The sequence below is a fragment of the Lucilia sericata genome, unplaced genomic scaffold (assembly GCF_015586225.1).
Source record: "Lucilia sericata isolate MDLA Ls3-8-SP2 unplaced genomic scaffold, ASM1558622v1 Contig000151F_arrow, whole genome shotgun sequence".
Lineage (NCBI taxonomy): Eukaryota > Metazoa > Arthropoda > Insecta > Diptera > Calliphoridae > Lucilia > Lucilia sericata.
This window is the reverse complement of record NW_023994182.1, coordinates 62,501-77,792: the sequence shown is the minus strand read 5'-3', so window position 1 is coordinate 77,792 and position 15,292 is coordinate 62,501. Positions and strand designations below refer to the sequence as shown.

The 15,292-nt window shown below is 34.0% G+C and overlaps 1 protein-coding gene and 1 long non-coding RNA gene across 6 annotated transcripts in view; one reads left to right on the top strand and one right to left on the bottom strand.

The window, feature by feature from the left end:
- Nucleotides 1-15,292, bottom strand: part of LOC119601207 (protein EFR3 homolog cmp44E) — a 37,649-nt gene that overhangs the window by 5,550 nt on the left and 16,807 nt on the right. For 3 of the 5 annotated variants that reach the window (XM_037951994.1, XM_037951996.1, XM_037951998.1), the window contains exons 4-5: nucleotides 1,937-2,188; nucleotides 1,109-1,150 (exon numbers count right to left, since the gene is read on the bottom strand). In XM_037951994.1, the coding sequence (XP_037807922.1) occupies nucleotides 1,109-1,150; nucleotides 1,937-2,188 (294 nt within the window). The remainder of the gene's footprint in view (nucleotides 1-1,108; nucleotides 1,151-1,936; nucleotides 2,189-15,292) is intronic. The other 2 variants (XM_037951995.1, XM_037951997.1) reach the window with 1 other exon arrangement.
- On the top strand, nucleotides 9,684-10,319 carry LOC119601209. Its single transcript, XR_005231199.1, has 3 exons — nucleotides 9,684-9,840; nucleotides 9,899-9,952; nucleotides 10,035-10,319. It is a non-coding gene; the product is annotated as an uncharacterized LOC119601209 (long non-coding RNA).

Sequence of the window (15,292 nt, the reverse complement as noted above, 5' to 3'; positions counted from 1 at the left end):
ATACAATTTTTTTTCTATAGAAAATTTTATGTATAACAATCTTTGATACAAAAAATTATGTGTATATCAGTTTTCTCTATGAAAAATTGTGTGTATACCCTTTTTTTCTATAGAAAATTACTTTTATAATAGCTTTTTCTACAGAAGATTACAATTTTCTACTACAGAATATAATTTTCTATACAAAAAATATGTGTATAATAGTTTTTTCTATTAAACATTTTGCATATTGAAATTTTTTCTAACAAAAATTGCTTCTTAACTGTTTTTTTTACAAAAAAAATTATGAGTATAACATTTTTTTTCTATAGAAAATTCCTAGTATGACAATTTTTCTATAGAAAAGTGTTCTTATTATAATATCCTCTACGAAACTTATGTTTAATTTTTTTCCTATAGGAAATTGCATATTTTTATAAAAGATTTTCTTTAAAAAACAGTACATATAACACTTTTCCCTATAAAAAATTACTTTTTTCTCTAACAAAAAATATAATATTGTATAGAAAATGTATAACTCTTTTTCTATAGAAAAAATTGTTATTATGTATACTTATTACAATTATAATTATGTTTGTAACATATTTTTCTACAGAAAAAAAACGATATTATTACAGTTATTTCTATAGAAAAAATTTAATTAAATATTTTCTTTGGAAAATTGTGTATATATCACTTTTTTCTATAAATAAATATGCTTTTTTCAAACAAAAAATCTACTGCCGACTATAGGGACACTTTTTGTCGAACTTAGGAACACTGGTGCCGACTATTGGAAAATGTGGAGTTTTTAACAAAATTTACAAATTACTAAAAACTAGTTATTTGTTTTTCAAAAAAGTTAAATAGATCTAAAACTTAACTAAACACATAATTGAAATAACTAAAAATCATCGTAATAATATTTTCCGACTCTTTAGGGGGATAGTTTGAAAAAGAGTAAAAAGTTAAACTGCCGACTATTGGTACATTTACCCTAATTAGAAGTAGAGGTGCAGTTTTTTTTGAAAAATTAAGTGAAAAAAACAGTTAGTAAAACTAATTAAATATAAATGTGTTTAAATTATTTCTTAACAAGATTATTAGGTATTATTATAAATAAAATTACCGCCAACATATTTTTCTTCAAAAACATAACGTTAACGCCGAACTTATAAAATGCTCAGTTTTAGTTTTGTAAATAAATATTTTGGTTTTTGTTCAAAGTGTAGTTTTTTTAAAGTTTTTTTTTTTTTTTTAATACAAAGTGTAGATAAGTGTAGACGCATTAAATAAAATTGCAAAAAAAAAAAAAGTATACGAAAAGAAATATTAAAAAAAATTTTATAAATAAAATACCATAAATATTTAATTTTTAACTGTGTACAAGCTAAATAAATATGACAGTTAAAACATAACACCTGTGCAGAGATACAAGCCGAGACAGCTCAAATCGGCGGCGGCTGGCCGCCGGTAATATTTTGCAAGCCGCGCCGCCGCCGATTTCTTTCGGCTCAAAAGCTAAGCCGGCTTAAACATAGCCGCTGATAAATATTGGAATCGCACATGTATTTCAGAAAATAATTTCACCAATTTGAATAGAGTTGCCACTATTTTAAATTCTTATGGCAAATTGAAAAAAGTTGCCACACAATATTGTGTTAATATTAAAAGAGTGAAAACTATTATAAATGTCCATTTTCTTCAGAAAAAACCTTATATAGAGATAGGTTTCTATATAACGGACTATTATACAGAGATTTTTCAATATAATAAACGCTTATAAGCTCAATTTCTGAAGAAAAACTTAAATTGAGCCGACAATTTAGCCGCCGCCGATATTTTCTATAATAAGCCGCCGCCGCCGACCTAAAATGGTTGCGCCGCCGCCGCCGATCATTTTGCATCGGCTTGTATCTCTGCACCTGTGTCTGTCTCTTATGTTTGCAATTCTCACCTGCATATTAAATAATAATGAGGGTACAATTTTCTCCATATGCTGTTTTTCCCAAATATTCTCCACTAAATCATCGGAGACAGTTTTACGTATCACACCTTGTAGTCCTTTAATGCCAGCCAAACGTATGCTATCACGCAGCTCGATGTTATCATTGTTGCCATGACACATTGAGGAAAATTTCGAAATGAAAAAATCATAGCGTCGATGATAGGAAGGAGTGTCCTCATTAATGTTGGCAAATTTTACAAACTGCAAAAAAGTTAGAGAGAGAGAGTGATAGTGAGAAGCAAACAAACGGAAAACGCCATAAAAAAACAATTATAAATATACAATGTAATAAAAAACAAGTAAGAAATTATAGTCGGGCGAGGCCGACCATATAATACCCTACACCTTTGACAAAAATATAATGTGATTTAGTTGCCATAATAAAGCATTTAAGTTGAATTGTACCTTGCCTTAGATATACCATACTTAAGCCGTTTATTGTTGAATAAAATTGTGGACATTTAAGTGAAATTTTGATGGGGGCTTTTCATAGGGGCTAGGGTCATATGAGAACCTATTATTATGGAATTCTTGGGGGTCATCAAGTCTTGTATACAACTTGATTATTGCAGCTTTTTGTCGAGATATGAGTATATTAAACATAATTATGAACTTAAAAGCCCTATTCGGCAGGTTCAGTTGTATGGGGGCTAGGTGAAATAATGGACCGATGTAAACCATTTTCAACAGGCTTCATCTACGGTACCATAAAATATCATGTGCCAAATTTCATTGAATTATCTACAAAATTGCAACCTGAAGTTTGATTACAAGTTTTAAAAGCCCTATTCGGCAGGTTCAGTTGTATGGGGGCTAGATGAAATAATGGACCGATGTAAACCATTTTCAACAGGCTTCATCTACGGTACCATAAAAGATCATGTGCCAAATTTCATTGAATTATCTACAAAATTGCAACCTGAAGTTTGATTACAAGTTTTAAAAGCCCTATTCGGCAGGTTCAGTTGTATGGGGGCTAGGTGAAATAATGGACCGATGTAAACCATTTTCAATAGGCTTCATCTACGGTACCATAAAAGATCATGTGCCAAATTTCATTGAATTATCTACAAAATTGCAACCTGAAGTTTGATTACAAGGATTACAAGCCCTATTGGGGGGTTCAGTTGTATGGGGGCTAGGTGAAATAATGGAACGATCTTAACCATTTTCAATAGGCTTCGTCAATAGAAGATCATGTACCAAATTTTATTGAATTATCTTCAAAATTGCGACCTGTAGTTTGATTACAAGGTTTACATGGACGGACGGACGGACATAGCTAAATCGACTCAGAAAATGATTCTGAGCCGATCGGTATACTTTAAGGTGGGTATAGGACCAATATTATTGTGCGTTACAAACATCAGCACAAACCTAATATACGCTCCCCACTAAAGTGGTGTAGGGTATAACTAGTAAGAGAAGAAGAAGAAGAAAAATGGGAGAGACTTAGGGAACTTAAGTAAACATGCTGCTGCTGCTACTTCTGCTTGGTGCTGTCCAGTCAGTGAAAGTATTAAGGTCAGGGTAAAATACACAAAATTAATATAGAAGAAATATAGTTGGCATTATGATGGTAGAATAATAAATGTCCATGTTTATGTCCTGTGGTTGTAGACATCATGCAAAATTTGTATTTTTATAACCCTCTTAAGCCATAACAAATTAAACTAATTTTGTTTTCCTTTTTAATAGAAAATGTAGGCAATTAAAATAAAATGTTTTTTAGCTGCAGTAAAGTATTAGATTTTGTTGCGTCAGAGACATTTTAAAACATGCGAACTAATCCTTTTTCAAGGTCGAGATATCGATTAAAGCTGGTAGATCAGGTATCAGCTATGGGCGTAAGATCATAAGAGTCTCTTAAAAGACTAATCAGATAATTCATCAGGGTTATTGTATAGAGTATTTGTAAAGTAATCGATTTCTCTTGACAGCTAGGGCATGATGTCCAAGTGTCGAAGTTGATGAAGAAGGTGGTGCTTATTCAACCACAGGGTGAGCTGACTAGAAGACTTGCCACCGCCCCATTGTGCTTCTTACACGCCGGTGGCAATTTTTGTACATGGTTCTAATGGTCTATGTACAAGAACTTGTACAAGCGAAAGTACTCGAGCTGGGATGGCCTCTGTTGAGTCGGCAACAGCATCTAGAGACGTAATCGGTAAACCGAATCACGAATCCATCAAATAATCCTTTCTAGGGTACGTTCCCTATACTTTACATTCATCCTGTATACTACACACTTAAAACCAACTCATTTCTAACTCTTAGTCCCACAATCACACCACTGTGGTGTTAATGTCGAAGTGCTTTACGTGTGGGCCTATTTCACGGTGGTCTTTTTTCAACCACTGGGTGAACTTTTGTATCGACTCAGCAACGCCCCATTGTGCTTCTTACACGCTGGTGGCAATGCATACGTGCACTTTGCTCAAGTTCTTAAAATATCTAATCTCTGACCATTGCTGCCTAGTTGCTTAACTCCAAAAATGCAAAAAATTACATCAGTTTACAACCACGCAATTGGGATGGCCTCTGTTGAGTCGGCAACAGCACCTAGAGACGTAAACGGTAGATCGAAGTACGAATCACTCAAACAAGCCGAGACTTTGTTCTTACTCACAGTGACACACTGTGGTAATTCTGACATGAATAGAGTTTACGCTGAACATACCTGGACAAGGAGGGAATATTCAATGGTATTACTTGTATATGATACCTTCCATCCATCACCATTCAACCCAGCACACTTCTCTTTTATCCAACACACTCATAAGAGAACAACATACGACAGATTCACTCTAGATATATGGGTGGATGAGTTCCGTATACCCCTATATTCATCCTGTATCATATACAATTAAAACTAACTTATTTCCAATGCTTAGTCCCACAGTCACTCCTCTGTGGTATCTGTTGTCATTCGGCAACAATACAGAACTTATATCGAAATACAGATTTCGACGTGCATCAGTCTTTTAACCGCAGTCTATTAACAGTCACTACGTGGATCCCGAAGGAACCTCAGCCAACTGACATACAGGACAAGTCCTGCGGCAACTGGCCTACTGTAGTACCAGATTATATCGTTTTCTGGTTAGACCCCATTGCAAATCTTCCAAGGACTAGCCAAGGTGTGAAATGTCATCACCAGTTTATAGTCCCGGCAGACTAAATGTACTGGTAGCACCTCTTTACCCCGGGATTGCAATACACCAATATGAGGGTCTTTCATCAAGGGTCCTCTGTGGGGTATCTGTTGTCTCTGCAACAGCATCGAACTTATCCCGAATTCTAAACTTTTTTACTTTTAACCGTCATGCTCCTCCCGCTAATTTGGGTTTAGGCCCCAGCCACGACGTGCACCCCGAAGGGAACTCTCCAATAACCGGGGCAATACTAAGTTCGATACTCTATGAGTTCCCGTGGTTCTATAACACATTTGATCATCACCAGGCAACTGTATTCATAGAGAAGATGGAAAACCGTTTCCTGTCATTGCAACTGCTACAAAATTCGTTGATGGGAAGGCCTAACCGACTTGCATGTCTGCCCAGCACCCAGTGTCCAGTTATTGATGTCAACAACCTTGATATATCTCGCCTATATCGTGTTATAGGTTACTCAGTGTGTTTCTCATTGAAAGAAGGCCACATTAACTTGCATTTTGTTTTTCAATTTAAAGTCTTATGGTTTAGTTGGTAAAGTAATGTCCTAAGGACTTCGATTTTAGTCTCATGCGACATGCATGTCTATCCAGCGCTTGCAAGCAAGCATTCTATCGCGGGTTAGAAGACACCTAGTGAGTTTCTTATTGAAAGAAGGCCTCCTTTTATAAAGAGAACCTAGAGATACTACTTTGAATAGAAAAGAACGGAGTTCCGACTAACAGCGTTGGGGATATCTAGAGCAGATAACATTCTAGTTCGTCTGTTTATTTTCACAGTAGTCTCTGTGTACAGGGACCTAAACTAGGACAATGTCAGACAGACGAACCATTCTTCACATATCATCCTTGCATTGTCCAGAACCAACACCACAGTTCCTTTTAAAATCATCAGTATAAATGCTGCTGTAAGATTTTTGACTTTGTACACACTTTTGACTTCATTGATATTTTCTTGATCTCCAACATTCGGAAGCGTTAAGCCTCACTGTGTTGCAAGCATTGATGTGCATTATTAATCGATAAGAATAAGTGCTTCTGAAGAACTAGTTCTTGGAGCATCTGATATTCCAATGTATACTAATCTATGAACTATATAGTTGATCTACAAATAAAATTCCTTTTAATTGAAGTCCATTGTACCAAAGATTCATAAGTAAAAAAGGGTCATATTATAGTCCTAACATCCTTTAACTATTTTAGGACTTAGTCTCATTATATCCCAAGCATTTTACTAAAAGTTTTGTGAATGGAAAGGAAACTTTGCAGTTCTTTAACTGCGACAGGTTGATGCTTGGAATCTTGGTCCAAGTTGTAAATAATTTCAGTTCTATATTGCTTGGATTTACCCTTAGGGCTCTGCCGGTGGCCTAGTTTTTAAAGTAACACCAAAGCATTGGACGTGATGTCAAGTCCAGAAACGTTCTTGATAATATGATATCACAATATCATCCACGTAAGCAATAACTTTTATCCCTATATTGTTCAGTTCAAAAAGTATCGAGTTTAAAATAATGAGCGAAAGTAGTGGAAAGATTCTGCTACCAAGATTTAAAATAACATTTCATCGCCCAGATTAGAAAGAGCTTTTTGAATTGCAGACGTATTTACATTACTGAAGGCACCTGTTATGTCTAAGAAGGCAATCCGGGGTAGAAGAGGTGCTACCAATACTTTTAGTCTGCCTGAGCTATAAACTGTTATAATCAAATGTATTCTCGGCTATTGCTTGGAATGATTTGACCGGGGAGCCTATTAATCTGGTAACACGGCAACAGAGCAGAGTTTTGGACTTTGTCTTATCTCGGGAAGAGAAAGTTGGTTAAATGACTGATCCACGATAAAGACTATAATTCGGGATAAGTTCGATGCTGTTACCGAGACAGAGGAGTGACTGTTGGACTAAGTGTTGGTAATGAGTTGGTGTCAAGTGTATTTTATACGGGATGGATGTAGGTGTATACTTCCAAGTTACAGGCTCACATTCGAGTGATCTTATTAGAACATGGATAAATCGATCTTTAAGGTAGAAATGTTGACTACTTGAAGGCCCTGGTGTGCCTTCTAATCGTTGCATTATACATACATATGTTGGTCGATGACAATTTCCAACGTTTTGAATTGAAGATGAAAGACTAACTAAACAAAATTATTTTGCGTTCACATGATTTATAAAAAAGTCTCCAAAGAAAAAAGTCAAGTGTCAAAAAAAAGCATCGTTTTTGACAGAAAATCCTCTACACACAAATTTTTGCTTGTACCGATTAAAAATAACCTACTGATAAATAATGAAGGTCTAGGCAATCAAAAACAGTTATCACCCAACCAAACACTTCACTCAAAAATCCATCATTGTCTTGTAACGATTTTATAATGACAAATAATTAAGTTTTCTGATAAAAAAAAAAAACACTTTACAAAAAAGAAAAACAAACAGAAAGCACGAAAAAATACAAGAACTCTTCCTCTCTTTACTATAAATAATTTAGGTGACTTTGAAACCAATAAATCATACTTGCTCGTACATTTAACGTTCTAAATTAAAAATCAACTTTTGGCAAAAACATAAAGATAAGCCAGCACTATGAAAAAAAAAACCACTGACTGAGCAACAAGTGCTTGAGTTTGTTGGGGTTTTATCAACTAATCATGTATTTATTTTGTTAAGATATCATAACAAGAGTTATAGGGCAATAGTAGTAAAACTCAATTTTTTCGATCTTTCGCAATACTTCTAGCAAAAACTCTATAATATTTTGTTATTATAATTGTATTGTATGTTATTGCATAGAAGTTAAGTAGTTACATATGTACACAGAGGGAAAAAGAAATATACACGCTTGGTACCAAATTGGCACCAAAGAGTTTGTAATTTTTCAATAACAACCGTTGTCAAAGTATATACATACGTACGACAACACTATGTCGCAACTTTGTCAACATTGCAACAATTCGTTGTCGAAATCTAAATTTTTTACACATACGTTGTCTAAATGTTAACAAACGTGGTAAGCTCACTATTGGCAACGGATTGTTTGCAATAGTGAACTTACCACGTTTGTTAACATTTAGACAACGTATGTGTAAAAAATTTAGATTTCGACAACGAATTGTTGCAATGTTGACAACGTTGCGACATAGTGTTGTCGTACGTATGTATATACTTTGACAACGGTTGTTATTGAAAAATTACAAACTCTTTGGTGCCAATTTGGTACCAAGCGTGTATATTTCTTTTTCTCTCTGTGTATATACTTCCAAAAATCAAACTCTAGTTCTCCTTTCCTTATCGAATGTGACGTTTAACATGTCATATATTGTTTTTGTGGCGAAAATTATCTATCTGGCAATTGCATCGCAGATTTATGTGACTAAAATCAGTATAATCTTCACAAGTTGTGTCCATTGGAACCTTTATTGAATTCCCCAAATGTGTGACTATAGAGATGGAAAGTACTCAAGTAATATCTACTATTTGATTTAGGGTTTAATGGTTGTGTCACAATTGTCAGGTTATTCCACACCAAAATTCTCAAGTTAAGCCCTTTTGTCCTACACTTTTTATACAGGAAGTATGAGCTCCTTGAACATTCAAACTCCATTGTAATCATACATAAATTGTGAAATGGAAACAAAAAAGGGCACAATGGAGCCACTGACTTGCTTCAACTAACCTCCGAACAAGATTGTTTCTTTAGATCAAGGAACTCAAACGAGGGACAGTTTATTTTGGTATTTCATCAGATAAATAAACCAAACTTGCCTTAATGGCTTAATATCGCGGAGAATTAACCACCGTCCCTAATTAACTACCGAATTAACCAGCGTTGCTATGAACCTAAAGTTCCCAAAGGGACATCTCAGGAGAAACCACAGTGAATCACTTGGGAATCAGTCTAATCACAATTATTTATCTTTTTCTGTTTACACTGTTTTTATCTATTCTTCATTCTTCATAATAACAATGGACTCAAGTGATCTTTGAGTGGAGTTGCACGACTTGGGTACATAACCCTTTTTAACCTAACATCTATAAGAGAGTTTCCCAATAGAGAGGATTGTCATGGCTACGATAAACTTATTATGGTCTGTGCTGTGTTTAATGGTGAATTTAAGATGGCAACTGGCACTGGTATTTATATTGCTGACAATGATATAGAAAAATTCTTTAGATTCCCAAACGAAAACAGAATATCACAGAACTGAATGATACAGATATCGTTCAGTCGGCCCCCGGTACATGTTACCTTGATACTCTTCCCTTATCTTAGTGTTATTGCAATCCGGGGGAAAAGAGGTGCTACCAATACTTTTAGTCTGCCTGAGCTATAAACTGTTATAATCAAATGTACACTCAAATAATTGTAACATTTACTGTTTGTAGTTTATTCAAAAAGTTTTCTGTAAAGTTAAAAATTAAAGAAAAATCTTTTATTTTTCGAATAAATTAAATTTTTAACATTTTGGGGTGTTGTTAAAAAATTAAACTACACAAAAAAATGTTTTTTCCGTACAGTTATTATTATCAGTTAAATTTTTGTTTCAAATACGTAAAATCAAATTGTCATAAAAATATAAAAAAATTATATTTGTTTAATAAAAATATTAATTTCTTCAAGAACCATATTGAGATGTTTCATAATGGATTGTTTTAAAAGTAAATACCGCGATTATAGAAACTGTAAGTTTTTGTTGACAATTTAAAAAAATGTTTTAAAAAGATCTGTTTTTATCAATAGTTGTAGATGCGGTATAATAATAATAATGGACAAGATTTTTGTATATAAGTTAAGGTAAGAATTCTTTTTTGTTTTATCCCTTATAACTTTAATTTTAACATATTTTACAATTTGTTACATATTTTGGAATTCGCAGCTATATCGAGAGAAGTGAGAGCTGTTCTACCTCAGATAAAGGCAAATACATCGATGTACATCACAACATTGAAGAGTTATAGCATTTTTGGGATTACGTTTCAGTCATATCGAAAACAGCAAGCCATGATACGTGTTTGAATCCAATATAAATGATGCCAGTACCACAACCGAAGCGAAAGGAGACTATTAACGAAATTTCTATTAGCATACGTAGCGGTTTAACAATTATTAATCCGTATTATACATATTTAATCTTTAACAAATGATCACAATAAAACTAAAATCTAAAGAATCTGTTGGATTGTTAGGGTTTTGGGTAAAAATAAATGAAAAAAACAGTAATTTTTAGTGATATTGTAGGTAAAAATTGTCATTCAAAACAACTGAAAAAATCAGTAAATTTTACTGTTTTTGTAGGTAAAAATTTGTCAGTAAAAACATCTGAAAAAACTTTTGTATTTACATAATTTGTTAGTTAAAAAATCAACATTTAAAAATAACTGAAAAACTCATTTGAAATAAATGAAAAGTTTGTAGTCCGTTTTTTAAATGATATTTTACTTGTTTGAAATGACTTTTCAGTTGAATTTACCTACATAATATATTGAGTGTATTCTCGGCTTTTCCTTGGAATGATTTGACCGGGGAACCTATTAGTCTGGTACCACGGCAACAGAGCAGAGTTTTGGACTTTCGTCTTATCTCGGTCATTGGAGAGATCCCATCGGAAGCACATGGTAGCACGGGAAGAGAAAGTTGGTTAAAAGACTGATCCACGATAAAGACTATAATTCGGGATAAGTTCGATGCTGTTACCGAGACAGAGGAGTGACTGTTGGACTAAGTGTTGGAAATGAGTTGGTGTCAAGTGTATTTTAAACGGGATGGATGTAGGTGTATGTATGTATCTTATGTAAGTGATACTAATGAATTTTTCATCCTTGTCCGGAAATGTTCAGGGTTTAGTCTGTTCATACCAGATTCACCACAGTGTGTTCTCTGTGAGTAATCTTTCACTTTCTGTTCTGTCTATACTTTCTACTAAGGGACATTTTAATGGATTCCTGACTCTTCACAATCACAATGGACCCCAGTGAACTTTGAGTAGAGTCGAGCACGTCTTTGGTGCATAATTCTCCTTAATCTAACATGCCTTGTGACACAAAACTCTTCTTAACTAACAGATTCCTTAGGTGACAACTCTATTTTATGGATGTTTTCGAAATAATCATAATCTAATCATAATCAACGAAAACGAGGTATGACACCAGCCGACCACTATTTCTTCAAACTATGTGAATCAATTCATAGTTGTTGACTCCGTCTGGGAGAGGATAAACAATAACTTATATTAAGAACTCCACTAGCATGTTTCACGATCACAGAGGCGTAGCAGTTTCAAACTTGTTTTTAACTTTGCGATCTGGGTTAAGCTCTCATATCGTTCATAAAGGCGACTCTTACAAAAGTAGAACACAAAAAGATATATAAGAACTTTGGTCAATAGTGAACTAAAAACTCCTTCAATTTAGTTGATTGGTTATCGTGGTAGTTCGCAGCGCGCGGATACTCAAGTAAAGTCCAAGGGACTCCGTTTTGACAGGACAACTCCACTCGTCAGATGTAGTATTGTATAGTATTAGTTCCAGCCTGTAGCTGTGAGAAATCTTAAGATGTTATTAAGTTTTGCCGCAGTTATCTCACCAAAGTTGGATATAAAGTAACTGGCCCCTTTGCATGTACCTAGGTTATTCCATATATTTTCAGCCTTTTGAAGAAAGAATCAGAGGATTTCGCTTTTGATAAAACCTAAAGAAGTTGTGACTGAAACGGCGTTGGAGATTTTAAGATCAGATCCCGTTCTGGCAATCTCATCTGCCTGCACATTTCCACAATAGTCCCTATGCTCAGGGAGCTAAACTAGAGTCATGTCAGACAGGTGACCCAACCTTGACAGATATTTCTTGCATTGTCCGACTAATAGGGAAGTGGTTGTGTATGAGTTTAGATAGAGAAGTAACGCTTGACTGTCGACAAAAAATCCTTTGTTGCCACAAATATTGAGATCGTATAGTGTCATACAGGCTGATATTATCGCAAATATTGGGTTGAAGATACCAGAACCAACCGCAGTTCTTTTTAGAACCATCTGCAAAGATTCTGGTGTTATATTTACTTGGGAGGTTACCCCTACACCACTCGCTCCAAGGAGAAACTCTGACTTTGAATACTCTATCAAAGTCCGTGTGAGGAGTAGTATAGTCCGAAGTTTGGTTCAAGATTGGAGGTAGTAGGCCTAAAATCTTAGCATGTCCATATATTCAGAGCTTCTGAAGGACTAGTTCTTAGAGCATCTGTTATTCCAATGCATCCTGATCTGCTATTCTGGTAAGTTCACCTGCCTGTTCATTTCCATAATAGTCCATATACGCAGGGACTCAAACAAGGGTAATGTCAGACAGGTGACCCAGCTTTGACTAATGCTTCTTGCATTGTCTGACTTCTTCAAAGAAGACACCATCTGTAAAGATTCTAGTGGCATATTCACTTGGTAGGTTACCCCTACTCGATCCTAGAAGAAACTCTGACTTTGAAAACTCTATCAAAATCCGTATGTGTTCTAATATAGTCGGATGATTGGTTCAAGATTGGAGGTAGTAGGTTTAAAATCTTAGCATGTCCATATGTTCAGAGCTTCTGAAGAACTAGTTCTTAGAGTAACTGCTATTCCAATACATGCTGATCTCTGAACTTTGTATAGCTGATCTACAACAAATTTCTTCTTAGCTGAAGTCCACCATAAAAAGATCGGTGTATGAGAATAGGACGTACTATGGCTGTATACATCCATTTAACTATGTTGGAACTGAGTCCCCATTTCATCCCAAAAATCTTACGACAGGTGTAGTAGGCAACCGTTGCCTTCTTGCCTCTGCGTTGGATTTAAGTTTCCATGATATTTTGGTGTCTAGTATAACTCCTAGATATTTGGGATTGTATGATAAGGGGATTTCACAGTTCTTTAATTGCTTCAAGTTGAAGCTTGTAATCTTGATCTTTGTCGTGAAAAATACCAGTTTTGTCTTGCCTGGATACACTCCCAGACCACTATCTTTGGCCCGGTTATGTCGTGAAAAGTTACTTTACATCGAAATGCCAAAACCAAGGATCGGGAAGTAATCAATATAATATGTTGTTGAGGTTAAGACACCATATATAGCAAAACATAATATAAATGTTGTGCGGAAGTCGGCTAGCGCACTATTGAAGATATAAAGGTCTGCTACAGCAAAATTAGGCGTTTTGACATCAAAAAAGGATCTGTTTTAAACCAACAATTCAACTACGTTCTAATGCCGCTTAGTTAATGATCTCTATGTCATATATTAAACTTATCGGTACAATAAACCGATTTCGTACGAACCACATACATATGTACGAAAACTCCCGATAAATACAGATAAAAAATGCTAATTTGAACAAATAATTTTCCCTTTGACCTAAAATATTTTCTCAATTGTTGCATCAATTATAATTTTAGTATAAATTTAATCTAACCACAAGTAATTGTTAATAAATATTAAATTAAAGTAACATGTTTAATCATGCTTAGACATTAAATAGTACGCAAGCAAACAATTTCAAAACAATTTGTCTTTAGGGAAATGATGTTTAGGTTTTGTTAAATGGTTTGAAAAAAGAAGTGGACATTATCAAGGAAATAACCTAAATTTGCGGCGGCAAGTACGAAACATATAGTAAAAATTTGCTTATAAGCACATATGTAAATGTTGAAAAAGTTGCAGGTCAAATAGTAGCAAGGAAATAAGGCTTTAAATACCAAATTAATTCCCAGCGGCTTAAGTATCACATGCAAATTAGATGTTTCTAGCGGTAATTTTTCATGGACGTTTAAAAAGCCTGAAGGAATTGGTTTTAAAATTTCCTGGTAATTAAGTTACAAAAAAGCAAATTTAAAGAATGCAAAGTTATTAGGATGATTGGGGGGAGGAGGGGGTGTTGGGTGCGAAAAATGTTTTCTCAGTGAATCAGACTAATATACCAAAATCACACAGCTTTGTCTTAATGAATAAAAATTTATGCAAAGTCATCTATCTAATGTTTTCCTTTTCACTCTGGAAATCTTTTAGATGTAAAAAACTGCACATTCATAGGAAATCTACTTAATTATAAAAAATGCAACTATATAATATGTATTAGTTACCTTATGATTTACAGTTCATTGAACTTTATACTTATCGCCATAGTAATTAAGCATTTGAAAAAGAAAACTTAGTTCTAAATACTAACAAATACTAAGTATTTGTTTAATTAATTAATACCGGCTGGACTGATAAGCAACATATATTGTGATTTAAACAAATAATAATGAAAAGAAAATAAGATGTTCATCATACGATTAGTTGCGTTTATTTATAGTCTAGGTAATATTCCATTGATATGTGGACAAATTGTATGAGTATAATTATTTTATCATTAAGAGATGTTGTATTTGAAAAACAAGCTGCCAATTGCATGTTTTATATAGACAGATCATGGGTAAGACAAGTGGTTGAGAGTTAATAGAATAGGAAAGCTATTAGAAAATGTTTAAAAAGGTTATGAACGATGTATATATGTTATAGACAATCTTTTCAATTGTATAAATAACTAGCTATACCCAGTGTGCTTTGCTACCCTAAAAGGAATATGTATAAATAAAAATCTCACTTAACGATTTTGAAGATTCTAACTACAATAGTATTCCAGATTTATAATATGTTACATATGAGAGATGTCAAGCAAGTTTCAATCTATCGTCAATTTCTATCTATCTATAGAAAATTTTAATAATATAAGAGTTTCCAAGATGCAAAAAATTTTGTATTTAATTCATATATGTTGTGCCAAGCCACCCATTGAAAGTCCGCTCGTTATTCTCTAAATGTTCACATGAATTTCAAAGTTCTTCATGTAAAATTTGAAGATTCTAGCTCTAATAGTTTCTCAGATATAAGAATTTTTCTATTTGAGCTTGAAGCCCCCACATCAAAGTCCAAAATGTTCAGATGAATACTAAACTAATTTGTGCAAAATTTTAAAAATCAAGTTCTATTAGTTTCCCAGATAAACGAAATTGTATATTTAATGCATATGGGAGGAGCCAAGTTCCCCATTGAAAGTCCGCCCGTTATGTTCTAATTGTTCCCATGAATTTCTTCATGTAAAATTTGAAGATTCTAGCTCTAATAGTTT